Source organism: Myodes glareolus, chromosome 19 (assembly GCF_982192425.1).
Source record: "Myodes glareolus chromosome 19, mMyoGla1.1, whole genome shotgun sequence".
In the NCBI taxonomy this organism is placed as follows: Eukaryota; Metazoa; Chordata; class Mammalia; order Rodentia; family Cricetidae; genus Myodes; species Myodes glareolus.
This window is the reverse complement of record NC_142044.1, coordinates 28,617,780-28,644,604: the sequence shown is the minus strand read 5'-3', so window position 1 is coordinate 28,644,604 and position 26,825 is coordinate 28,617,780. Positions and strand designations below refer to the sequence as shown.

Sequence of the window (26,825 nt, the reverse complement as noted above, 5' to 3'; positions counted from 1 at the left end):
ACAGAATACATACATACATACATACATATACATATATATTGACAAATTCTATGTAGTTGTAAATATAGATGATGTTATTCTTATAGTAAAATATGTCTCTGAGATAAGAGATAGACATCAAAACAGAGAATGTGACTAGTCATTATATGTGTTCTTGAGGAAAAGCATTGATTCATGCTCTTTACCCATTGTTGAGTTGACTTGTGAGTTCCTGAGGTGTTTTGAATAGTATTTTCTGGTAAGTGTCAATCAGTGGATTAATAGGTAAGGAAATCATGAATTATACAGCAGATATTGTTTAGTCTTTAGAATGTGGTACTGACACTTGTGAAGGCATGATATACCTGAAAAAAAATTCTGCTGAGTGGAATGAGCCAGATAGAAGAAAAATACAGCTTGACTCCTCTTGTATTGTATTCACCCCCCACCACACACACAATCACCAAATAGAAGCAGGCAGAGTGTGGAGTGATAGTTACTCAGGGAAAAGGGGTGGATAAAATGGGGAGAAGTTGCCAAAAGGTAGAGTTGTGGTCATAGGATAAGTCTAGAGAGATAGTCAACAGCCCGAGAGCTACATAAATAACACAGTATTTTGTCCAGAACATTTACTAATAGTAGATTTCAGGTGTTCTTAACACACACACACACACACACACACACACACACACACACACACACACACGGAAACCCTAGAAAATGATAGATATGTTAATTTGCTTAACCTTGGCAGTCATTTGACTATGTATGTATATACATACATATATACATACATACATATTATATAATAGTATGTAGTGCACCTTAAATATATACATAAAAAGAAAGGAAAAATTGTAAGAACCAAAGGAGAGCTAACTAGGTCTGTGGTCTCAAGGGCTGAGTTCAGGCAGTAGAGCAATTGCAATGAAGCCGTCCTCACCATAACCCAATGATAAAGAAGAATCACCAAGTGCAGAAGAAGTGGAGAATCTCAGATGAGCTGTCATTTCCTCCCAGGAATCTAGGGAATGCTGTCTTCACACAACAATGCATAAACACACGCACTCACACATGCACACACACACAAACAAAGCCCATGTGCCAGGGGCACTTTCAACAGAGCCTCAATAACTGTCACTGCCAAAATGTGGATGCAGAGAGATAGCCTCCCTGTCTAGCTTAGCTAGTGTCTGTTGGTTTGATCTTGGTAAGATCTACTGAGTTTCTCTCTGCTCGCAGACTCCTGTTCCAGGATCCCTGACACTACTCCATGCTGGGTGATACTTCCCTCGGTGAGTGATGTGAGCCTCATCTTCTGTTTATACATCTGTCAAACAGCAGAGTCCCTGCTTAGCTGGATCTGTTATTTTTGCAGAGAACATGCCTGGGCATAAGTTTAAAGTACACAGGCTCTGGTTCTGCTTACACTACTTTCAGTTCCTTCACTTATTTTGGATATAACTTACAACCATAATTCTCTAAATTGTTTCCAGCTCCTGCATCCACACATCCTCCCAAACACACATGTAACTCCTAACTCTGGCAGTAGATAACAACATTCTACAGTGTGTGGCTTAATTCTCACGTGCACATTATTGTCAGTGCAGTGTTAGTGCCCTTCTCAAATGTTTGGCATAGAAATACAGACTCCTAGGGAGTACCCTTCAAGGCGATCTGTCCCATCTGGTACTTGAATCCCCTTTCTTGGCTCAGCTGGGAAAAGTCACCACTTGGACAGTAGCCAGTGTCACCTACAAACAGCGGTTTCTAGATGCCTGGTTTTGTGCAGCTCCTTCGGGCTGTCGGCCTGAACCTTTTAGCCAGTGAAATATACTGGTGAATGATTTGTGACTTCTTCCAAAGGCCTGGTTTACAGATTCTGTCACTTTGATTTACAGATGCAGTGTGACTGTTCTTTTGTGCCCACTTCCAAGCTGTGAACGTAAAGTATGTGAAATAAGATTAGAAGCAGTGACCATTGTTGGCGTTCAGAAGGTGATGTGTGTGAGCAGCCCCAGTATATCAAGGTACCCACTTGGCTTCACTTGTAAGCAGGGCCTGATTGTGTAAATATGATTAGTGACCCCTATATCTCTGAAGCTAATCACTCAAGTCTTACGCTAATGGCATTAAGACAGTATAAAGTTAGGTCAGAGATAGTGTTTGGAGATGGGTTCTCTCAAAGCCCTTTAGATTAGATCAGATCTTGGCAATGAAGTGTTCCTGACTGAATCCTGATGGCCTTCCAAGGAGAGAAAGGAACTATGCAGAGATAGACGTGTGTATGCCTTCTGCTATGATGTAATGCAGTTGGCTGAGGGAGGGTCCTCACTGGAGTTTGCACCACACAGCCTCCAAAATCATGAATCAAAATAATCCTCTTCTGTGTAACAAGCCTGTCTTGGGTAATTTGTTACACCAATAAACAACTTGCTAACATAATAAGGAGGAAATTATTATTCTCTGCTTTGGTTCCTAGATTCCATGCCCTTGCCATCTTGTGTTTTGTCTCCTAACACACACCCCATGGCACTAACATCTGGTGAGATTTTTAAAAGAACTTAGGGCATGTCTCTACTTTCCCAGCCACAATCTGCTTGTCCTTGAAAATGACTCCAGTAATTCTATGCAGACCACCTGACTTCCTGTCCCACAGTTTCAGCTCTGGGTCAAAACAAACTCTATCCTTTGCTATCGAATGGGAACTTGGGCCTCTCAACTTCAGTGACATCTTCAACCCACTACTTTAAGGCTATTTTAAGAATTCTCTTGTGGGGACCACTCTCCTTTCACTGAGTATGGGGTCTTCCTCACACGGTTTATATAGAACAAGTCCTACTAGTATCCCTTTAGGATTCATTCCAAATCTCTTTCAAACTCTTTGCAAAAGAGGACAGATTGGTAGGAACACTCTGCCTCAGTCTTAGATGTAATGTTTGGATAAATGCAGCCTCTCCCAGAAATTGTAAGCAAAGGAAGAATCCTGTCTTCTAGGGAGAGTTGATCCTTCCTCTTTTTCTCTTCCTCTCTCCTCCTTCCCACCCTCTTACCATCCTTCTGAATAATTGAATTGCCATTGTGTAACCCATCAGAAACAGCAGGTTGCAATGAGAAGAATAGAAATACAGCACAAGGCATTGTCGAAACCTTAAAAACAATCAAAATAAAAACAAAACAATATCCAAGTGAAGATATTTGTGTTCAGTGTAGACTGATTTTCTGCCACATAGACTAAGGATTGCCCTGATCCCTTTGACTCAATTATCTATAATCAACCTAATTTTAAGACTTTTTTGAGGGGATTAAAAATGTGGCAGAATGAGAAAACTTTCCTCATGTTTGATTGTTAAGGTGCAGTGTGTTCCTGCAGATTGGCAAGAGGTACTATAGACCCCACTAATTGAAACCAATTAGTAAGGGGGTAGTTGAATCAGGGAGGATTGATGATGGTTGCTTTCAGAAGAACATGTTCTCCAGATCAAGGGCAAGTAGATACCAATATCCCCACCCGGAGTGGGCAGCACAGACGACAGCCGTCGCTATCGACCTGAGCCCAACCCAGTTAATCAATCAATGAAATTAAGCTGTAAAAAGCAATTCATCCTGTGTCTGTTTTAATTGCAGGCTGTCTCCATTACCCTCTAGAAGGATGCAAATAGAAAGTTGGAATCAATAAATTAAAGCTATCTGAAAAGAAAATATGCTTCTACAGCTTAGATTTTTTATTTATTTCAATAATTGATTTTTTATGTTTAACAAGCATGTGCTCAACACCTGCTGTCTGCCAGGCATTGTGTGCCCTGCTAAGGGATCAAGAAGTCAATAAGATCCTGCCCTATCACAGAGTGAACCTCCCTATGGCACCAGTATCCTCCTGCATCAATACAGGTTTACAAGTAGGCTCACCACTTGCTACATAAATTTTAAATGCTGTGCTGGGGAGTAGTTATAAAGTGTGTGTTCTGAAGAAAATTCTTCAGACTGTCTTCATGCATTCTAAAATGTGGCATCACATGCTGAAGGAGGTGTGGTGGTGATGGCTCACACTACCCTGACAGCAGTGACGTGTGCTGGAACCATGTTCTAGACCCGCTCTGAGTGTCCTTTAACTGCAAGATGATACCCCCCCCCCCAGAGAGCATGATAAAATCAAACCCCACCACCTCTGAGGATGGTAAGGTCAATGCCGTGTGCTCTATCTATGGTCTAGGTGCACTCTGTATACATTTCCGCTATGGTACTCTTCTCATGGATTCCGTTGATTTTCATAGCTCCTTGCCTTCCTGCCAGATGGACAACAAGTATTTGAGAAGACACGCTGTTCTGCATTCCTATCCGAGCCCCCTAACTCTTGGCACATGGCTCAGCTCTAAGGTTGTTAGAAATCTTCCACCCCTCGCTTTTTCTTTCTGACGGAATCTAATTATTGTCAAAAGAATCTTATTTCACCTGTTTTCTTGATTGTGTGGATTTATTAATCCGAAATAAATGACTGAGTTCATGATCTATCACTTTCACACAAGACAGCCAGGGATGGCCACGAACTTTAACTTTAGCCTAGTGTTTGTCTATTTCCGGTTGTTTCTGCCCCACCTATGTGACCTTTGTCACATCCAAGCTGGCATTAAGTTGATATTTTCTCTCCAAGTAAAATCCCTGTCCTTACTCTTGGAAATCTAGCCTTAACTCCAAGCAGTATGATCTGTGAAGTCCCATTTCCACCTATATGTTGTTGTCATGCTGCGTGAATACACGGTGCTTCTCTGAAAGGCAGACCCACTGGACTGCATTAGAATGCTCATCTCCGATTTTAAATCCTCCGCATCTGGTGTGCCTTTGTTCTCCAGCCTGGTGTCTTCTTTCGTATTCCCACCACATCAACTCTCCTGTATCTGAGTCCATCTCTGAATATTACTCCTCTTGGCATCCTCCTAGAATATTCTCTTTTCCTCTAACTCAAAACCCTCTTTTTACCTCTTTCTGTTTGCTGTCCTACCCAGAATGATCGCTATTCTCCATCTCACTGGACCATTCAGTTTGGTGAGAACTATGAACATGTATCCACTGCTTTCCCTAGGGCCATGGGCTTCTCTCTTTGCAATTCACTCAAGGAATATCCTGTTATGAGTTCGTTTTCTTTATTTATTTTATTTTTTCATTTTTATTGAAAATAGAATCTTCTCTCTTACAGTGCATCCTGACCAGTTTCCCCTCCATCCACTCCTCCCAGCTCCCTTTAACCTCCCCTCTCCACTCCCCCTCCTTTTCTCTTCAGAAAAGAGAAGGCCTCCAAGAGACAACAACCAAATAGGCCAAAACAAGATAAAATAAAGGCAAAAGCCCTACTATTGAGGCTGAACAAGGCAACTCAATGTGAAAAAAAAGAGTCCTAAGAGAAGGCAAAAGAGTCAGAGAAACACATGGGCTCCCAGAGACTGGAGCTTCAAGCATGGAGCCCACGTGGATCTGTACCAGGTCCTCTGCATACGTATAATGGCTGTTAGCTTTGTGTCTTTGTGGCACTCCTAACAGAATCTATTTTCTGGCCACTTGTTCTAGGTAGTTTTGAGACCAATGGGCTGATGTAGAAACTCACAAATTTTAGATATTAGCTACTTTCATGAACTTGATGAATTGGGATTTTTTTTAGTTGACTTTATGATTAAGAGAAAGATTAACCTTATCCCTAAGGTGAAGGTGAATGGTGAGTCACTGGACTCTTTAAATAGCATAAAACTTCATTAAACAAGTCCAAGAGCTCAGACCCAAACATGCTAGGGCATCTGCTTTGCTTCTGTTCTTGCAGGCCTTGAGAATCAGTGTCTTAAACATTGTCCTCTGCTTTGGAGAAAAGTGTCAATAGTGGCTGCAACCAATGTTGTTTATGTAGCTTTAATTTTCCCTAAGCTCAGAATCTCATGGTCAAGCAATCAGCCTGGCTTGCAGCAGCTGCTTATGAAAAAAATGCTCAATGTCTACCCAGTATCTGTACAGCTGTTCTTCCCTATGTCTGGGATCATGGGGGAGATTTGGATGAGACATGCAGGCATGAATAGTTTGCTTTCAGCTCATGATCAAATTCGAGAGTAGATCTGGGAGAAGATGAAGAAGGAGAAAGAGGAGGAGGAATGGGCATGAATGAGAATCTATGAGGTGCATAGCACAACAGAGTGAGCCAGAGAACCTAAGAAAACATCTATAGTGTCCTGAAGTTCCTGCTGGTTCAGGTTGCTCCTGGGGATCCTCGGATGTCAGGTTCACCTCTGTAGCCTCATTTTCCTCATGTGTAAAACAGAAGACATGAATTAAATGGGCTGGTAAATTCTTCATTTTTCTTAGCAGCAAATATTTTTCCTCTTTGTTAAATATTATGTATCCAGAGCCCGTAAAGATGGGGATAGTGTGATTAGAAAGGGCTTGGAGGAGCAGGAGGAGATAGGTGCCTTTTGCTCAATGGATTTGAACGAATCTGCGAAATGATTATCATGTTTATAATCAGATAACCCACAATGACTCTTTTTGGGGTGGGTTGAAATGGTCCTGACTTCAGGCTCACATGCCATTTATTGAGGCAGCTTCATGAAACTTAAACAGGAAAGAAGCAGGGAGGAAGTTGAAAGGGCACAAGAGGAACCAGAGCTATATCCCAGGTCAGAGAAGAGATAGACAGGGAGGAAGGGGGCCAAGTTCTACTAAGGTCAGGGGGCTACCTATCTGACTCTATTGCATCACCAGTGTAATTTAATGAGCTGGACACGACAACTCTAGAGTAAAAGCCAAAGAAATATGCCTTTGCCATGAAACCAGAGCCAGTGAAAGAAACACACCTTGACCTAGAAACCAGAGCCGAAGAAATACACTTTGGCCCTCAAATCAAAGCCAAAGAAATGTACTTTGGCCCTGAAATTAGAGCCGGAGAAATAAATACACCATGATCCTGATAAATGAGCCAAACGGTTAAAAAGGACCAGTGAAAGAAACACACTCTGCGCATGACCAGTTCAGCACAAAAACCAACTAATCCCTGCATGGTTAAACCAACTAATCCTCGAGCTTAGGACCAACCAATCTCTGAGCTTGAAATCCAACCAGTCTCTGAGCTTGTCCAAGCTCAGGGATGGAAATTTAACCAATTCCCACCCTAGAAATCTTCACCCCGGAAAAACTATGCTCCTTGAGAAGCCCTATATAAGCCCTGTACCTGTTCAGTTGAGAACTGTCTTTCTCCACTCTGGCAGAGGCAACCACTCTCTTGGATTCCTCTCTCCCAATAATTCTCTTGAATGAGATTTGGGTAAAGATCTTCTTATGCCAGAGTGGAGTGGAGCAGAGAAGCAATGGAAAGTTCTGCTTCGAAACTCTCTTAGCAGAGTCGAGCAGAGCTGAGCTGTAATGACTCTCTCAGAGAGGAGCAGGATTGCTCCATGCCTGTGGGGGAACCATCCCCCGCTGAAACACAGATAAGAGGTATAATCTGCCTCCGAAGAGGATGAACTGAGAAGTGACACCTTGCACCAGGGAAAATTGTGTTGAGCTGGACAGGAAACATCGATATATGCAAAATCTTCCCTGTCCAGATTGGTCTTAATATTGGCATCCTCTGGGAGCTTATCAAGTTCAGTCCAGACACATCAAATCAGAATCACCACACAGCATGTCTCCTGGGAGATCCTGAGCACGTTGGAGTCTGACAAGAGCTAGGTGGGAAAACTAAGCTAAGTGCTGGGTGGAAGAAGGCGGAGTCAGAGAGAAGCCATGGAGCTGCGGCTGGAGACAGACATGCTGAAACGTTGCTGGTAGGCCACGACCTCATGGTGATGCACGGATTAATGGAGATGGGTTAAATTAAGATGTACGAGTTAGCAAATAAAAAGCTAGAGCTAATGGGCCAACCAGTGATTTAAATAATATAGTTTCTGTGTGATTATTTTGGGAGTCTGGGCAGCCAGGAAACAAGTGACCTCCTTATTACACATTGGAGTTTGACAAAACTGTTCATTGAAACATGCGTAAGAGACAGCCTATGTCAAGTTCTCAACTGTCTTTTTCATTGGATGAACTTTGGCCAAAATTTCCTTCCTAAATTTTATCATCTACAGGAGAAAGAAAGAAAAGTTTATGGGACGGAGGTCCTTTGAGTAGAATTCAGCATTGGGCTTAGCCAAAGTTAACATGTAAAATAAATGAACATGAAGAGCTTGCGTACATGAACATGGACAGACACCCCTTTTTAGGTCCATCTCTCCACGTCGACAAGGTGAAAGATGTGATGAAGAGATGTTGGATTCCCCCTTGGGTTTCCAATATCAGTGTTCAGTTTCTAGTTTTCTTGCTTGTCTTGTGAAAGAAATTCACTACATGTTTTGGGAGGGAAAGGAAAGATTTTCTATTTAAATATTAAATATTTAATATTTCCAGACATATTTGCATCCATTCCACAATACACAGAAAGAGCAGAGATGTGGAACTGAAGTGAGACAGATCCAATTTTGATTTCTCCCTCTCTCTCTCTCTCTCTCTCTCTCTCTCTCTCTCCATTTCCTACCAGTGCAGTGCAGTGCTGGATTTGTTCTAAAATAATTCTCAGTTAATATGAACTGCCCATGTGTTGAACAATGGTCCTCAGCTGGTGACTCTATTTATGGAGGTTCTGGAAACTTTAAACAGGTGACCTCTAGGCTGAGGAAGTAGGTAACTGGAGGCTGAACTTTGAAGGTCATATCTGATTTCTCGTCCCATCTTTTTGCTTCTGCTTCCTGTCAACAGGTAGATGACGAACTACCTTCTCCTGTCATACCCTGACACCAGGATGTTTTGTCCAAGCACTTTAGTCCAACTGGTCATTCACTGACTCCTCTGAAACCATGAGTTACAAAAAAAAGACAACCTCTTCTCCTTTGAGTTCCTTCCCTTGGGCCTTAGGTCACAGCAGTAAGATGTATAATTTAATAAAGTACTTTTTAAAAGTATATTTAAAAAGTATAGTTTAATAAATATAGTAAAGTGTAATTTAATAATCTTTAGATTTTTCTCATCTGAAAAGTGAATAACACAACATTCCAGATGTTTGTAAAGACTGTATGAGATATGGCAAGAAAAGATCTTGATTCTTTTTCATAAATCCTCATTTCTTGATCTTCTTCCATGATTGTTTTCTTTCGACTGTTACTCGATTTTTGTTGTTGTTAAAATTATGGCCCATTGCCATTAAGTTTCCTGTGTGGTCCCCATGTGCCAGATGTTGTTCGGGATCCGAAAGCTGAAATATATAGTAGCCTGTTCTTTTCCACCTCACATTCCATTTACCACAAGGTGACCTCTGTGTTTTGCTTTGTCTGCTGTATTAAGGATGCAACAGCTTGAATTTACTCATTTCGTCGTCTTGAGCCTCTTTTGTGGGTTCCTCCTTGCCAAGGCTGCATGGAGGAGAGATTTATTCTCTGGGAGGTACAGGAAGATCTGTGATCATTTTGGTGGGATTCATAAAACCTCCTTCATTGAAGTTTCAGTACCGAGACTCACTTCACAAGGTCTTTGCGTCCTCTCTTAAAAATTTACTCATAACCGCACACTTGGCTAAGCAAATTAATAACATAAACAAGGCTGAAAATATTTAACTTCCGTAGAGAAAACTGTTTGTCAAGGAGCCTGGCAAATCCATTTGCATGAAAACACTTAATGAGCTGCCTTTAAAGCATCTTTATTTCTGTATTAGAACAGGCCTGAAGAGACCCCTCTTTGATAGCTTAGTTGGAGTCTGCCCAGGAGTTACAAAGCCCATGAGATGAACTCATTGAAAGATGTGCAATGGTTTAGACGCCGGTGTTCTTACGGGATCGTCCCTTAATAGGTCGTTATTCAGGGATCTTTTTTGAATGTGTTGTTACAGTCAGCCTTGAGAAAATGGTGATTGAAGTCCGCATGGCAGGTGATGCACAAGGTAGTTTAACTGTCAACTTGATCAACCTCGAGTTGCTTGAGAAGAAGCCTTAGCGAGGAATTATGTGAACCATGTTAGCTTGTAGGCATGTCTTTGGGAGATGGTTTTGATTGTTAATTGGCTCAGCTTGTGGTGGGTAGCACCATTCAATAGACAAAAGGTCCCGAACTATGTAGATGTGGAGTATTAACCACCAAATGAGCAAGCTCGGGGGAATTTATTCTCTGTGCTTTGACTGTGGAGATGTGACTAGCTGTTTGATTTACCCTCCGTGATGAATTGTAACCTGGAGTTGTAAGTCAAGTAAACATTTTCTCCACTAGTTGTTTCTTTTTTCTGAATATTTAATCTCAGCAACAGAAATGAACCCAGGGCAGCCATCACTAACCACTTGTCAGTGGAGTGGATGAACAGTTGGGGTTCTTTCCTTTGAACTCAGTCTGGATATGTTTTAAGTCTCTATTGTGTGTTGGTGTGTGATCAATGGGAGCCAATTGCTTTGGTGTAAATATTTCTGGCAAATTTCAAGGTCATTAAACAGAACAGAGCTGGGCAGAGAAATACACATTAGTGTTTCCATATAGAGACAAAAATAAAAGTGAAATGCAAAGTCTCTAGATAATAACACATACGAACCTTTTCCTATCTTTGATTCAGGTGTACTTTATTTAAATATAAGCTTATAGAAGGTAGTCTTTAGGAGCACCCCAATTTAACTGCCAGCATTGCACAATTCTTGAGCATTTGAAAATGGGCTCGCAGGTGGCTTCAAATCAGCCTGGAGCATACCAGTTTCTTGCCTATTTGATATGTGCAAGCTTAGAGTAACAGCTGCTTTCAGTGGGCCCTCTCTCTAGCTGAGATGGAACGAAACAAACATATCCGGACTGTGGTCTAGCCAATCCCAAGACTCTGCCCCCACACCACCCCATGTGACATATACATACATACTTACCCGTGCAGCCTTTAGAGAGTTAATAAATGCTGACTGCCTCACATGCACTTCTTCAGTTTGCCTGTAGCTGCAATTGGGTCTTATTAATTTTCATTTCCAGCAACCAATGCATCCTGATAGGGACTGTTTCAACAAAGGACTCCTCCAAGTTCAGCTGAACACAGTATATATTTTGTCTGTGGAATGAAAAGGTGGAAGAAATTAAAGGGGAAGCAGGGAGAAGAATGAAGAGGAAAGGGGAAGAGAGAGGGGAAAGAAAGAAGATAATTAAAAGGAAGTAACAAGGAGACAAGGGGAAGAGAACAAAGAGGAAGGAGGGAGGAGAGTAAAAAAGGTGGAGGAAGTGGAGGATGAAGGATGAAGAAACAGGAAAGGGGACCACACACTCCACACATCTCCCACATTTTTTTCTGTCACATCATATTATACTTCTGCTTACGATCAATTATTGAAAAAAAGATTCTTATCCTAGGTGAAGAAATGAGAGAAGGACATGATGGGAGAATCAAAGGGTAATAAAAAAAGGAAAAGGAGTGAACATTGGCCTTGTTAATAAAAAGCCCTACTTTAGTTTGGGGACAAAAATAGACCCACCTGCTGTTAAGCATGTCTGTCACTTCTTCCATGAAGATATCTGTGTTGATAAGAGACTTGGAAAGGCCTTGAATGCTTTCCAGTTACTCAAAAGAAACTGACCCCTACATTGCCAGCCACGTTCAGAGTGTCCATTTTGATCACATGCTCCATCACTCCCAGTCCAGCTGGTCTTGGTGAGCTCCCATTAGATCAGACCCACCATCTGGGAGCCTGGTTTGTTAGGATGCTCACCTTTAAAGAGCTGTATGGATGGGGGAGGACCTTGAACTTCCCACGGGGCAGGGAACCCTGACTGCTCTTAAGACTAGAGAGGGAGGAGGAGGTGGAGAGGGAGAGGAAAGAGGTGGAAATTTTTAATAAATAATAATAATAAATAAAAAATAAAAATAAAAAAAGAAAGAAACTGGCACCTAGAGGTAAAGCAACGTAACTTTTGTCACCTAGGAAATGGGACTCGGACCCAGGCCTCTGGATCCCTCCTACCATAAATCGCTCTATCTTTCTGCTGGAGACAAGTATGAGTTTGCACAGTGCATTAGTGTCTATACTCTTCTAAGGAATCTGTATGTTTCCTCTGTATTTTTTTGCTTTCTTGTTCTCATTTCAAGGAGAAAACTCAGTGTCATCTCTAAAGATAATCTGGTGTGAAGCACTGGTCATTGTCCTCATGGCATACTGTCTCTTTTAGCCTTTTAACTCATTCTCAGCAAGCATTGGTTACTCAGTTACCATTAGAACCCGATGAGGTCAAGGGAACTTCATAAATGGATGTGGTTTCCTTTCTTCTAAGCTAGGTGTTTCCAAGACAGAGCTTGCAGTGTCCTACCAAGATGGAAGTAGTCTCCAACAGGGCCCTCAGAAACCTCTCTCTATCCGTCTCTCTCCCCCCTCCCTCTCCACATCCTTGGTGGCTCTGGCCTATGAGTAAAAGAGAGACAGACAGGACCAGCTGGGGCATGAAAGGATGTGGTATGTAGGATCTCAGTGCTTGTTTCTTTGGGACAATCCTGGCATGTTGTTTGAAGCTGCTCCAAGATACAGAAAGATTAGAATCTGGTACTGAAAACCTGAGGTACAGGAAATTGGAGACCCCAGCCAGAATGAAATTTTCATTTCTCCAAGATGGCTGGGAGTTGAAAGGAGATGTGTGAGAGACAGTGGAATTGAAGGACTTCCTGGCCAGTGAAACACTGCCCCATGCCACTCCGAGAGGGCCAGCATCCTGATGGTATAGTGAAAGTGTTGGGACACTCCATCAGCAGAACTGTTTCCAGACCAGCCGCAGATAGAGATGTAGGCTGGACTCAGAAGGTAGAACTAAGAAAAGATAAATGGGAAACCCTGTGTGAGGTATTGGAGGAAGTCATTACTTGCCACTTGATAAATGACCTGCTGGTCCATAACAATAAATATGTCAAATAAACAGGCTGAGTTTTGGTACTCAGTAAGTTTGCTTTTCAGAGTGTGCCCCAGACTCTAATGACTTCAGACACTGTCATGGTAGAGTTATGGCACAGCGGGAACACACTTCCCATTAGAGTGTCCTCATCCAGCATTGAGGAGGAGGCGACAAAGCTGTATATGAAGAGTGGCCTAGGTCTGGACAGAATGACCTTGAAATATGGATGCCTGTGTAGGGGAAAACCAAAATCATGCCTCACTGGTATGGTGATGTCAATGAGGAAGGCAAGACCAAGCAGTAAAGAGGTAGAGGAAGTTCTTGTGTCTACACTCAGGCCTTTCTCGGTCCCTGGGTCAAATAAGGTTCACATAAAGGTTTAAGGATCCCTTAGTCAATGTACAAGGATAGTTGAGCACATTCTAGAGACAGTCATGAGGATAGCAAAGGCAGCTGAGAGTCTGTCACAGGTTTAAAGAACAAAGAAAATTTGAAGGGATGCCTTGAAATTTTGAACTGCCTGCAAACAGAGTGGCATTGCAGATGCTTCTGGAAGGGAGACAAAGTCATCTGGGCAGACTTTGAGGAAGGGAGTGCGACTCTTCTAAGGAAAGGACTGGTGGAGGCCCTGAAAGAAGCCAGTGGTGAAAGCTTTGAATTTGAAGCTTCAGAAAGGGTAGGGAATTGGCTTCCTGAGAATAGAAACCAGCATGCCAACATGCTTGAGAAGTCAGGGGCAGCCAAGGTCAACTGGCCAAACACACACAGAAAACACCAGTGGGCACCCCATTGTGGTTAACTCTGTCTTCTGTGGTTGGGTTATATGTCCAAGGACTCAACCAACTATGGGTTGGAAAAACAGTTAGAAAAATATAATTGATCTGTATAGTTTCTATTGAATATGTGGGCATTTTGGTATCGTTCCCTAATCAATAGAGCATGACAGCTATTCACAAAGAGCTTATATTTTATGAGATAATGCAAGTAATCAATAAATGACTAAACATATACAAGAAAATGTATAGGTTGTGAGATTATATAGAAACCCTACAATATTCTCTATTTGACACTTAGACTGGGTACCAACAAGGCCAGTGAAATCAGTCCCCTGTGAATACTGAGGGGTGACTGCATTGTCAAGAGTGCATCTTGAGACCAAACAGTTTCAGGTAGGTTTGAATGCTGTTCTTCTCCGTATTCTTGATAACCATGTAGAAACATGTGCAACTTTTGTCAAAAGATCATTTTTAAGGTAAACCTTTGATTCTCGCGTAGAAATGATTTTCTTAGAATCATCAGTCAAGCTGGGGGAGTGATGTTGTGAAGGAGTCAATGGGCTGTCTGGAAAAGAGACACACTAATAAATGAGGAAGAGTGAATAAAAAATGAGGGCAGACTTGGATTTTCACAAGGAGTCGAGGGACAAAAGGCAGGTAAGCAGGACAGAATCAGCATGCTAGAATTAGCTCTGAGTTGCCACCAGTTCTTTACAATGAACAGTGTATGAAAGCTCAAAGAAAAATTAATCTGGAACATTATCATCTGAGAAATGCCTAGCTTTCTACTGAAGCATGATTTTATTCATACTTTTTGTATTTTGTATTTTATTTTTCTGAAGTGTTGTTGTCTGTTTGGTTTTGGGAGCATCTCATTAATTAGCCCAGGCTAACCACAAACTCATGATCTTTCATCTTCAGCCTCCTGTCTGCTGGTATTAAAAACATGTACCACCATACATGACTCTTACATCTTTTAGAGATTGTTTGCCCATGGTGAAAATGGTAGTAATTTTAAGCCACCAGGCTACTGTGAAAATTTGCATGGTGTATGCCTTGCTTGCATTTCAGCAATGTCAGATGCATGTTAGGGCCTCAATGAGGGTCTGGAAAATCTGAGGGATGGGTACAGGTGTGAGATAGGAGCCAGTCTGTGAAAAGCACTGTGGGTAGGAGAAGACACCATGATATCTGGTGGTTTCTGTAAAGATTCTGCTAGTGCCCACATCTACTGAGTTTCTGTGTGTGTTTGTGTGTGTGTGTGTGTGTGTGTGTGTGTGTGTGTGAGTGGATCATTGTGTTCAGTTTGCACATCCATCATGGGCCAGCTATAATTTCCATATTTCCAGAATAGTATGCCTGAGGTACTTAAAGGTGATGCTATGTTCTCTTCACCTAATATGCAGAGTAACGTCGAAACACATAGCTTCTTGCTAGAGTCCTTCTCTCCCTATTACTGACTCGGAAGACGCAAACTACCATGAACTCCATAGTACCAGAGAAGGAATTCTGCCAATAACAAGAACCTGGGAAAACTGTTCTTCCTCAACCAAGCCTGTGATGAGTACCGGCGTTGCCTAATGTGTTGACTGAAACTGTATGCTGAGGATCTTGGTCATGTGTGCTAGACTGTCTACCCACATGTTACTGGTGATCAGGATCTCAGATTTGTGTTTCCAGGTTCTTTGCTTCTTATCTAAATAATTGAAATTAGGGCTCAGAGATAATTGCTAAGTAGTTATGAAAGATTAAAGTGAAGCAACAGGACAGTCAGACACACTGTCGAGAGGGACAGTGGACCACAGAGTGAAGGTACTCATGGGCTCTAGGTTATTACCTGGGGCTTCTTTTGGGGGAAGTTCAAAGAAAGGGCTTCTGATTACTAAAGGGCAGATGGAACCTTTATGCAGAGTTACTAAGGGACAGAGTTTGGGTAACTTTGTATTCTGATTGACCAATTAAGATTTAAAATCCATTTCTCTTTTATGCATGTCCCCACCCACAATGCATCTGATGTTAATCATGTTAATGCCCAAGTATGTATGGACATAAGATGGTAAAATGAAGTTATTCCTAACTTTCAGAACATTGCTTGTCTTATTTGCACATGTACCTGTTGGATCTGCCATCCTATTCTTGTAAGCAGAGTATGGTTGAGGAGAATTTAAATTTGCTGGCCATTAAGTGGAAGAGAGACTGACTCTGTGTTCAGAGTGGGATATGCATGTGGTTCAGTTCAGATGGGAATTCCTAGGTTACTAGCATGTTGGTTGCTAGGTTCATTGTTCAGAGAGATAAGTGTATGCATAGTATGTGCAGGTAAGAATCTCAGGCTGCCCAGTGCTTTGTTAGAAACATGATGTGCATGGCCCAAAGCAAGTGGAGTCCCATATTACTAAACCATCCCCCTAGACTTGCCTGCTTCACACAAACATGCTTTGATGGTGACTGGGTAGTTTTAACCTGTGCATTGTGCTTGTTTCTTACATAGCAGAGGGAATCACACAGAGTCAGAATATAGCCACCAAGTAAAATGCCCAGGATCTCTTCCTTTAATAAGATCTTCATAAGATCAAGCAAGTTTAAAGGTCCAGCATGAGGGAGAGGGGAAAATCAGTTTTCTTCAACAAATGACACTGGGTACATCCTCCACTCCAGGGAAAGTCTCATGTTCAGGAGTAGTTGACCAACAAATAATGGACCCCACAGGTTTGTGGGTCTTTATTTGGTTACAGTTTTGTTTTGTTTTCTTTTGGGGTGTTGTATTTTATTTTTTAGATTTGGGAGTTTTGTCTTTGTATCGGGTTTTGGCTTTTTTTTTAAAGAAAGAATTTAAAGTTCGGTGGTTGGGAAGAGGGGAGGATCTGGAAGGACTGAGGGAAGGGGAATAATGGGATCAGTAAGATATTTAATAGTGTGAACAGCCAATCCTGATGGAACTGAGGAGGAAATAGCTTCCTTATCTATTCTCATGAACAGTGGAAGGTTGGGCGATCCTTTAGACTAGTAGTCTGGCAAAATACATCAAGAGTCTGTGTGTCACATTAGTTATGTGTCTTATTCCTATGACATTTCGTCAAGAATAACTGAAGGAAGGAAGGGTTTTATTTTGTTTCGTAGTTCCAGGGCAGAATCCACGATGTGGCGGAGTCACAGCAGCAGGAGTCTGGGACAGCTGGTCATATCTCATCCCATCATACACAGTCAAAACCAGAGGGAGAGGATAGCTCTATTCAGCTCAGTTTCTCCTTTTCATGCAGTCTGGGATCACAGACTATACAGTGGTGCTGCCTATATGCTAGGTAAGCCTTGCCACCTCAGTGATGGGGTCCAGCCTTGATGGGGTTAGCACGTTCCAGGATAGAGGCGTGAGGATTAGAAATATTAGGCAGGACAAAGATATGAAGAAGAAAAGTAAGAGATGCAACATAATAGAACCAGGAGGGTAATCCAGTGAATATTGAATTTGTCCATGTTTATTTTCTATATGTTTATATACCCCAATCCAAAAAGAGGGGAGAAGAAGGCAAAAGACTTCTTTAACGTGATACAAAGAACAAACAGAGCAATTTCCTGCTTCAATACCTAAAGCTTCAAGCAACTATATCCTGAGTTAAGTATTCTGTTGTTTTAGGCAGTCCCTCCCTGGGTCAGATCTCCTGTCATATCCTCAAAGGGGCAGGAATCGGCTTTAATTCTCTGACCATTGGTCAAGGTGGAACACACCCACTTCTCTGGGCGCCCACACCCTAGTCAAGCTAATCTAAATAATCCTTCACAGGCATTCTCGTAGGCTTATCCCCAGATGACATTAAATCATGTCAAGTTAATCTTCTGTGTTAGACATCACACATGTTTAAAGATGTCCACATTAAACCTAACTCTCACCTCAAAGAGAGTAAGACATGGTTCATTATGTATATTTATTGTAAGATGTGTAGTCACAGACTAGAAAACATACTCAGTTTTTTTTCAAATACATGTACCAACTTGGGACAGGGTTCAAGATGTTTTTAGAGATACAAAATAAGAAAAATTCCTAAATCAAGGCATTGTAAAAGTACGTGTCAGGTGAGCAAGTTAAAGCAAAGCAGAGAAATCTCAACTCTAGGTTCCAGGTGTTATCTGATGGCTTTCTTAGCCTTGGAGCTGGCGGAAGTTACTGTTGAGCTAGTACATTCAAGGGAGGTTTATCTGATAGGAACAAAAATATTAGGTCAGTCACAGCAGTGGGTGATAAATGACTCTTAAGGGGGCTGAAGACAGCCCAAGATAATTCAGCTCTGGATCTGCAACACTCCAGTTCACCATAATCACAGTCTTAATCTGTCAATCGGCCTTGTGGGACCATAACCTAGGCATATCTGTTTTTCTAAAACCTTAAGTTCAGAGAGACATTGCAGGACTTTCTCATAAGTACTTGGCCTTTAACAAAGATGATATAGATGCACAAACATTTTCCATTTCAGTACTCATCTGAGCACAGAGATGGATGCTGCCTCAGTATCTGGCAATGAGGCGATGGTTATGCGTATTTAGGGCTCTGATGTCACAAAATGCGGCTCTTTCATTAAACATGATTGTTCTGAATATTTTATAGTCAAGCAGAAGAATGTTTATTCTTTCATAAGACAAAATGCTGAGTGCAGTGTTGTGACAATACAGATTTGTTAAAATTATGTATGATTCTGTCCTTGGGCTGGAAAAGGACAGAGGAAAATGAAAGTAGTTGATTTATTGGGTTTAGGCTTCAATCTGATGATTTTCAGATTTTTGCCTCTATTTTTTTTTCTTTCCAATGTCGTTCATAAATGGAGTGTTTAAATCCAACGACTTAGACATGCAGAGGATCAAAGTTACTTTGCTAACTAGCAAAGTAACTAGGAAAAGGTCAGCAGTCGGAATTCTTTGGCCCGCAGTGGGAAGAGTGGGGAGAGGCTGCTGAAGCCTATGCAGAGGACTAGGAGGCATCAGAACCAGAGCGACCCAGAGCAGGTGCTCTAGACTAGATGCTGCAAAGCCTACCACTCTTGGGAGATCCTGCTCTGTGCAATGACATGAAACAGAGGTAGAGAGAAAAAACTGAACCTACTCTGAACTTGGTAGGCACCTACCCTCTTTCTATTTTCGATACTCCATTACAGGAGAGGCAAAACACCTGCTTACTTCCCGTTTCCTGTACCACCTTCTCATACTCTGAAACCTCTTCGTAGGCCCAGGGAAGAGCAGCAGATCCCTTCAGGACCCAGGGGTGACTTTTACCCCTGGATACTTGTAGATGTGACCAACCTGTATGACCTCTGCTTTGATCTTCCAGGATACAGCACTGTGTCCGATGCCTGCAGTCATGTTGATACTGTCGTTCAACCATGTTTTTAATATCTTTTCTTACCACAGCAGCTACCAGGGGCTTCACATCCTCAATCATCGATCTCTACCGTGGTTTCATAGACTAGACAAAGAGTGCTACTGCCACTTTGAAACTAAGGCAACTAAGGCTAAGAGAAATCAAATAGCCCATTCTGTTTCACACTAACTTGAGGCAGAAAAGCAAGGGTCAAGGGCAGACTATGACTATGAGTCTACTGCTTTCCTTGTAGGGTATGATACTTCCTTTCTCCTGACTGGTATGTATATAATGCTGCCTAAGTGTCCATAGTAGGTGCTACACAGTGTTGAATGAACTATTTTATTTAGACTTGACATCACTCTAACAGTAAAGAGATCTTGATCTCCATAAATACTGTCCAGCATGAACCAAAGAATGCTTTGTTTTCAGAGTCAACTGGATGTTGCTTTGTAGTCTACAGATTTTGAAGTGATGTCTTAATGTCTTTGGTTTTGACCACCTTGCTGTGTTTCGCAGACCCTCAGGAAGAAGACATGCATCTATTGCCTCTCTATCTTACTGGGCACTCCACAGCCCCTCTCTACCTCAATGGTACAATGTAGCCTATGAAATATCTTGTAACCTCTGGTCTTCATGACAGTTGGTTGAGGGTTTTTTTTTAATCCAGTCTCATGGATGGCCTTTTATAAATTTTCCTTTTAATTTAAAGGGAATTTTAATTTTATACTTTTATACAATGAAATATAATTATGTCTACTGTTCCCACTTTCTTCATCCAACTCTTTCATGCACCACAACATGCCCCTCTCATTTCATATCTTTTTAACCTTTTCTTTTTAGACAGAACCTTCCTTAGTCTCTCAAGCTCCCTTGAGCTAGCTCTGTAGTTGGTCAGACCTTGGACTTGGGATCCTCCTGCTTCAACCTCTCAGGTAGCTGGGATTCAGGCCCAAGTCACTTGTTGAGTATTTTGTTCCCTCATTAATACTTTTAAAATAAAACAGCAGTGTTTGGACTCACCACTGTTGCCCTAGGCTTGTGTCTGGGTGGCACTAACTGTGTACCATCTTGAGCATTAAGGCAAATTTCTTCATGACCCACCAAACATTCTGGGGAATTTCCATCATGGAAAGACTAGGGATTCAGACTTGGTTTGGCCATGCCAGAGTCTCATGCCCAGTCCCCCACTGGCTTCTGAATCTTCATCTGGAGCAGCATGAAGTGCTGCCTTGTAAGTATATTTGGCATTAATGGCTGTAAAAATCTGTAATACCAAGCAGTAGACACTCAGGAAGTTCCACTTTCCTTCCAGTTTGCTGACAAAGGCATGCCCACTTACAAATTATTTATAATTGGGAGCGTAAACTTGGAGGCAGACAGGAACTGAGATTAAATTCTGACCTCATTAATGGTTGTTGTGTAACTTTGGCTAGATACCTTAATTTCTCTACTCCAACAACCCCTCACATTTCTTTTGAGGACCTCCAAGAATTGTTATGAAAATAAATGTACCTTAATTTGGGGATAACTTAAGATATTAAGTTAGTGCTCGGCACATATTAACAATCATTACTATGAACAGAATTGTTATCTTTATATTTATCATTGCAATAAAACAGTGTCTGGAGAACATATAAATTATCAGACGCTGAAAGTAGTGGTTTTCATTCAGTACATCGAGACATCACCTTTGGAGAACTCCCAAATGACACTAACCTATATGTCAGCATCTTTCACACACTGTCAATTGGAAGGCATTATAACTACGAAGGAGAAACTTCTGATTAAGCTCTGTTAGCTATTTGTGCTAACTCTCCTTCTAGAGATGTGAAGACGAGAAAAATATGTATCTGACAACGGCCTTTTGTATTTTCCAGGTCCTACCAGTCTCGTACAATGATGCACAGCTCTCACTTAGGACACCTAATGCCCTTGTCAAGCCACCATCACATCACCCTTGAATCATTCTAGGCTTCTGAGTGATCTCCAGCATCCTTGCTCCTTAACCCATCCAGTTCCCCTATGTGGGGAAAGCTGCATGGCGGTAGAGCAATTGCCTAAGACTAAGGATGCTCTGGGTTCAATTCCAGTCCCACAGAAGGAAGAGAAGAGGGAAGAGAAGGAGGAGAGAAATTGGGAAGGGGACGAAGGAGGAAGGAGAGAGGATAGAGAAGGAGGAGGAAGTGGAGACATGAAGAAGAACAAATAATTCAAAATGAAATATCATGATGTTTGAACAGATGTTTCTAGTGTCAGATACAACGTGCAGACCCTGACTTAATCTTTGTCCATCATTCATATTCATTTCTTCAATGAGTTCTTCACAAAATGTGAATATCCCTGTTTTATCCATGTAGTCAATTTTTTAAAGTGTCCTGTGGTTAGCAAGGATGTTGTAGGATTAAGATTCTTATTTTTATCTTTTTTTCCTGTCTATCATCAGACATATAAATTGCTTGAGATGGTGCTATTCATTGGCTGCTACAGTCTCTTGGAGAACTGGAATGATAAATATTTTCAGCATTGAAGGCCAAAAGGTCTCCATTGCATTTACTCAGTTCTGCTGCTGTGCATTAACAGATGAGCATGACTGTGACCCAATAAAACTTTATTTACAGAAGCAAAACAGCAGGCTAGATCTGGTCTGAGGAGCATCATTTGCTACCCGTTAATTCAGATGGCCAAAATCTGCACTAGTTTCTATTTCTGTGCAAAGGACACTCACGTGGATGTAGAGTTAGGATTAGCCAGTACTTGTTACTTATACACTATTCCTTCCCCTTTCCAAGAATGCAGAAGTTTTAAATGACAACAGTATTTTATATACTGTTAAATCAATGTTTGGCATACCTTTAATGAGTGCAAGAAAAAAAGCAACTAGTATTTGATTAGTGCCCTATTCTATTAGTGCCCAATTCTAGGCACTGTGACATGTTGTTACTCTTGAGTTATTATCATTTCGTGCCCTGACAGTCCAGTGAGGGGAGAGTAAAGATTAATTCTTACCCCAGGGCTCTGTGAACTCTACTTCAAGGGAATGATTGCACAAGGGGACTGGAAACTCACACGAAGCAAAAAAGGGGAAATGTCTCATAAGTTTTTTATCTTAAAAACATGTGATTGCAATGTAAAATCGTCTTCTGTATCTCAGAGTTGAAATATGGATGAGAATTGTATTTGTGTTCTCTCTTTTGAAAATGGCAAATGCTGAATTTAATGTTAACTGGAAGTATATTTAAGGGGATTATTTTTTAAATACTGTTTTTATTTGTTCTTTGAAAACTCCATGCATAGTATGCAATGTATTTTGTTCATATCTACCTCCTACTAGCTCATACCAATTCCCTCAGAAGTCACAACCCACACCCTTTCCAGGTTCATTTCATCTTCCCCTGTTATTATTGTTAGTTAACATGGAGTCCAATTAGTGCTGACCGTGTGCACAGGTGTGGGCTATCTTCTGGGGCATAGGCACGTTACCAGCAGCCACACGACTGTGAAAGGCCAAAGCCATATGACTTCACGTTTTATTATTTCAATCCTCTGAGAGGAGGGAGAGATTGCAATGGTTAATTTTAATTGTTAAGTTAATATACTTAAGAAATGTAGAGAGCCTAGCGAAGCAGCACACCTCTAGGCGAGGATTGTTTCTATAAACAACTTTATAGGGGCATCACCAGAGAAAACTACACGATGGGGCTCTCTTCCAGAGGGAACTAATCCCTTAATGGGTGCATGATATGATGGCATTATTTAATAGGGGTATAAGGTAATGGGTGGGGTCTAGTTGGAGAAATTAGATCACTGAGTCTGCATCTTGTCTTTGGCCCATCCTGTGTTCCTTCTTCACGTCTCTGCTACCCTGTGATAAACAGATCTTCTCTAGAACACACTTGCATGATGTTCTGCCCAAGTACATAAGGTCAAACAACCATGACCCAACCTTCTGAAACTTCATACTAAAATCAACAATTCCTCACCTTTCAATGACTCTCTTGGTGTTTTGTTGTAGAGTTCGAAAGAGGAGCTAATACAAGGGACGGTTTGAGGTTTGAGCCCTTTCAAGGATCAATTGGTTTGTCTTCAGTTTTTCCATGCAAGAACATCCTTTGCTAATTGTATTGTATTTCAAATCTCCCTCAGCCAGTTGTGATATCACAGGTCCAAATTTACCTCACTCAGGTAGGATTGTGAGTTTAAGGCCAACCTGGGATGTATATAGTGATCCTCTCTCAATCAATCAATCCACCATCAGCTCTCTCATAATTTCTATCAACCATCACACAATCCTGCACGGTGTAAGATTAGCCTTTTCACTATGCCAATGGCTTTGACTGAGCTACTCAATGAGTCTGCTGAAGTAGCAGATGCTGATATGCAAAGCCGTGTCGCTCCCGTGACAATTGCTAATCACGCTAGCCTGAGCTCCTATTAGGAAAGTACCTTTAAGTTATGAGAAGTTTTTATGCAGTGTGAGCTCTCCCACATGCCAAGAGTTTGGTAGAGTATTCAGACAGCAGAGATCCCTTTGTCTGCTACTCCTGTTTTATGGATAAGAAAGTGAGATTTCAAGAAATTGCAGTCTATTCAAAGTTTTCTTGTTGCTGGGCCAAGATCTATCCCCTAGTAAGCCTATACTTCTACTTTTATGGCATAACAATCTCCCCCAAAACACAGTATCACACATGAGAAATAAGTTCTCTTGTCTCTCCTTCTTCCCCCTCCTTTTGTTCCTCCTCTTCCTCTTCCTCTCATTCCCTAATTCCCTCCTCCTCTCCTTCCCTCCCTTCCTCCCTCTCCCCTTCCCTCTCTCCCTCCCTCTGTTTCACGAGTTCAAATATGGTTCCCAGAATCATGTCATCAGCATGTGGAGACTCAGCTAAAGAAAGCTCTCTCTAGAAAAACCCCCTTAGTGACTGTTTGAAGAAGCCAGTTCCTGAAGGGTTCATTATTTTCTGACTGTTAGGTGACTGGCACTTTTATTTCAATACCATGCAGGTGTCTCAAACACAAAAGCTTGCCTCATGAAAGCAAGATGAAATTCACAGTCCGTAGTAACCTAGTCACAAAAAATAGCATCCAATCTCCTTACCATATCCTACCCACTAGAAGCAAGTTCTAGCCTCTTGTAAGCAGTGGGAATTCCCCAAGGGTGTCATTAGGCTGGATCTATTCTGAGGGCCATCTTAGGGTCTACTTGCTACAGCTCTGCTGCACAGCCTTTAATCTCCTCCTTTGTTTTCAGGGAAACATAGCAGGTGCTTGCAGCCAGCAGAAGATCCTTAAAATATAACCCCGAATCTCTCTGTGGCATCTGGTAGCCTGGAGTGCAGATTTGGGGCCAAATGAAATTGCTTTCTTGATATGAAACTTGGTATTCTGTAAGCAAAACAGATGCTGCAGTAGGGACAATGGGAAGCTGGAAGTACCTAGCTAAGGGCATCTATCACTGTCCCACAGAGAGTGACAATGTGATGTGCCAGAACCAGGACAACCCTGACTTTATATGGAGGTGTCAACTGTGATCTGGGTGAAAAGACGTTTTTTGGTGGCATGCTAATGAAATTGGTATATATTTCAGCTGGTGTTGTTAATGCAGAGGAAGACAGAGAGCTGCCTGGTCTGAAGAAAGCTTATTGCCAGGCAGGAGTCTCCACCATCAAAAAAAGATAGCATGCATATGGAATGTTGGATGTAGCCCGAAAGCTCCTTAGAAAGAGCAAAAGTGTGATTCTGACTGATGTGGAGAAGGCAGTGTGTGATGGAACTGAAATACAGTCTTCCCGGCATTTCTTCTGATTTCGAGTAGATTTTCCAATTTTAAATAAGTAATTTGGAGTCATGATGAACTAGCAAGTGAGTCTCTCAGCCATGTGGCAGCAAGTTACTAGCATGACCCGTGCAAGCTGGAATTCACTCCTGCTGAAGCTAGCACAGCTCAGGTCTACACCATGTGCCAAGCATGACACTATGTGGCCCACGAGCATTCTCTCATTGACTTCTCACAGCAGTGCTGAATTAGGAGTCTATGTCATTGCCATTTCTAATGTAGCACAGCTGATATCTGAACTCATATTCTTCCATCCTGATCCAAAAACAAAAAAAAAAATAACACCCCAGAAAGACTTCTTGTACCATTGCCCCTAATTACACACTATGCAGATATAGCCACACAGACATGGGGAAAAGAAAGCGCCTCCCAAAGCTTATAGAGAGAATAGACAGCAGAAATAGAACTAAGACAGAAGGTTTCTTTAACTATTGCCTTGTGCCATAAGCTTTGGTCCCAAAAAGAAATCATATGGTCCTTAACTTTATTAGAACCTTCTAAGATGTGCAGTGTTCATCATTGGATGCCCAGAACCTAGAATGGTCAGACCATGTCAGAGAATGCATGAGATAATGATTAAAAACAAAATACTTTGTGAAGGATTAGAAGGTCCCTCTCCTCCACCCCACTACTGTTTGGAAAGCAAGAAATGAAATATAAGCTCTTGAGAGACAAGTATGGCCTGCTCTCAATTCCTAGTGCATAATAAATGATCATCCAACAGTTTGTTGAGAAAAGGAGGGACATCATGATAGAGGAGGTGACTGATCTGAGCATCAAAGACAAAGGGTATGTCTACTGGAGGAGAGGAAGCCAAGGCAGTAGGACAGGGACCAGAATCTGGAGAGTCTTCCGTTTTTGATTTAATGTTAAGCCTGCTGTGATTAGCGAGAGACCAAGAATGAAGAGATGAAGCTTAGAAAAGCCTAGTATATTTGGAGCTCTGTTGTTTGGTGTGCATTTGCTTACAACTTCTCTATCTCCTAAATGGGTTGAACCTTACCTAAGTCTGTGATGCTCTGTTCTCCTTGACTTCTCAGGGCAATTTTGTTCTTCAGGTCTGTTTTGAGGTCCGATGTTATTAGAGCCACTTCTGCTGTATCTTAACTGCTCTCCATGGGATAGCATTTTCTGTCTGAAAACTGGCAACCTATTTGGGCCTTCAACTCTGAACTGAGCTTCTTTTCAATGCATATAGTGAGATCATCCCTCTTGACCAGTCTGCCATGGTATGATCTGATGTGCGAGCGCCTGACCTGCTTGCTAAAGAGCTGAAACTTGATTGGTCTGCTTAGGTAAATAATAAGGAAAGCATGTGAAGGCTGGAGTGGAGACGGAAAAGGAAGTGATGAGGGTGTTCTCTTCTAGGCGCTTTCGTTTTGCTCTCCCTCTCTCTAGCCCAGAGATGAGGTGTCTCTGGCTGGACTTCATCATGACCCATGAACACTTGCCCTGTGTGTGCCGTTTGCTCACCCTCAGATGCAACCTCAGTTCACAGGGGGGTGTTGCTTCTGTAGGCGTGAATCCCGCAACTTTTAACAAGATGAAAAGAAGCAATCACTGGGAATCACTTTTCAATTACTCTTTGTACCTTTTCATTTGTACGGTTAGACCCTGACATCTGACGACATTGTTCTGAACTTCCCAAACATCACTGGTAAATAAGCACATAACACATTTGAGCAGAGAGAAAATTCCAGAAGGGAAAGGGAGAACATAGGTCGGTTCTCCAAAGGCAAAGTAAACACCCATCTTATTTAAATTAAAAGTGTAATGTTTCATCTTTAGCCCCAAGATGGGTGGTTTTTAATGAAAGGCAACACACTCTATGTTAAGGAAGATCCATCAAAATCTCCAGTTTACTGAACATAAAGCAAAGGATGGAGAAATGGGAGATGTACAGGCTGAGAGTCGGGAAGCCAGGGCCTCGCCAGCACTCTGCAGGAGTCGTGCTGTGTTCACACACACACACTACTTACACCTCTGGTGTGCACAT

At 41.8% G+C, this 26,825-nt stretch overlaps 1 protein-coding gene across 2 annotated transcripts in view; it reads left to right on the top strand.

Annotated features, from left to right (window-relative positions):
• Kcnq3 (potassium voltage-gated channel subfamily Q member 3) overlaps positions 1–26,825 on the top strand; it is a 300,325-nt gene that overhangs the window by 222,047 nt on the left and 51,453 nt on the right. Inside the window, exon 1 of one of the 2 annotated variants that reach the window (XM_085678922.2) lies at positions 7,213–7,778. The exons of the other annotated variant lie outside the window; for it this stretch is intronic. Coding sequence (XP_085535048.2) covers positions 7,738–7,778 — 41 coding nt within the window. The 5' untranslated portion in view covers positions 7,213–7,737. Of the gene's footprint in view, positions 1–7,212; positions 7,779–26,825 lie in introns of those variants that run through there. 2 annotated transcript variants of the gene reach the window in all.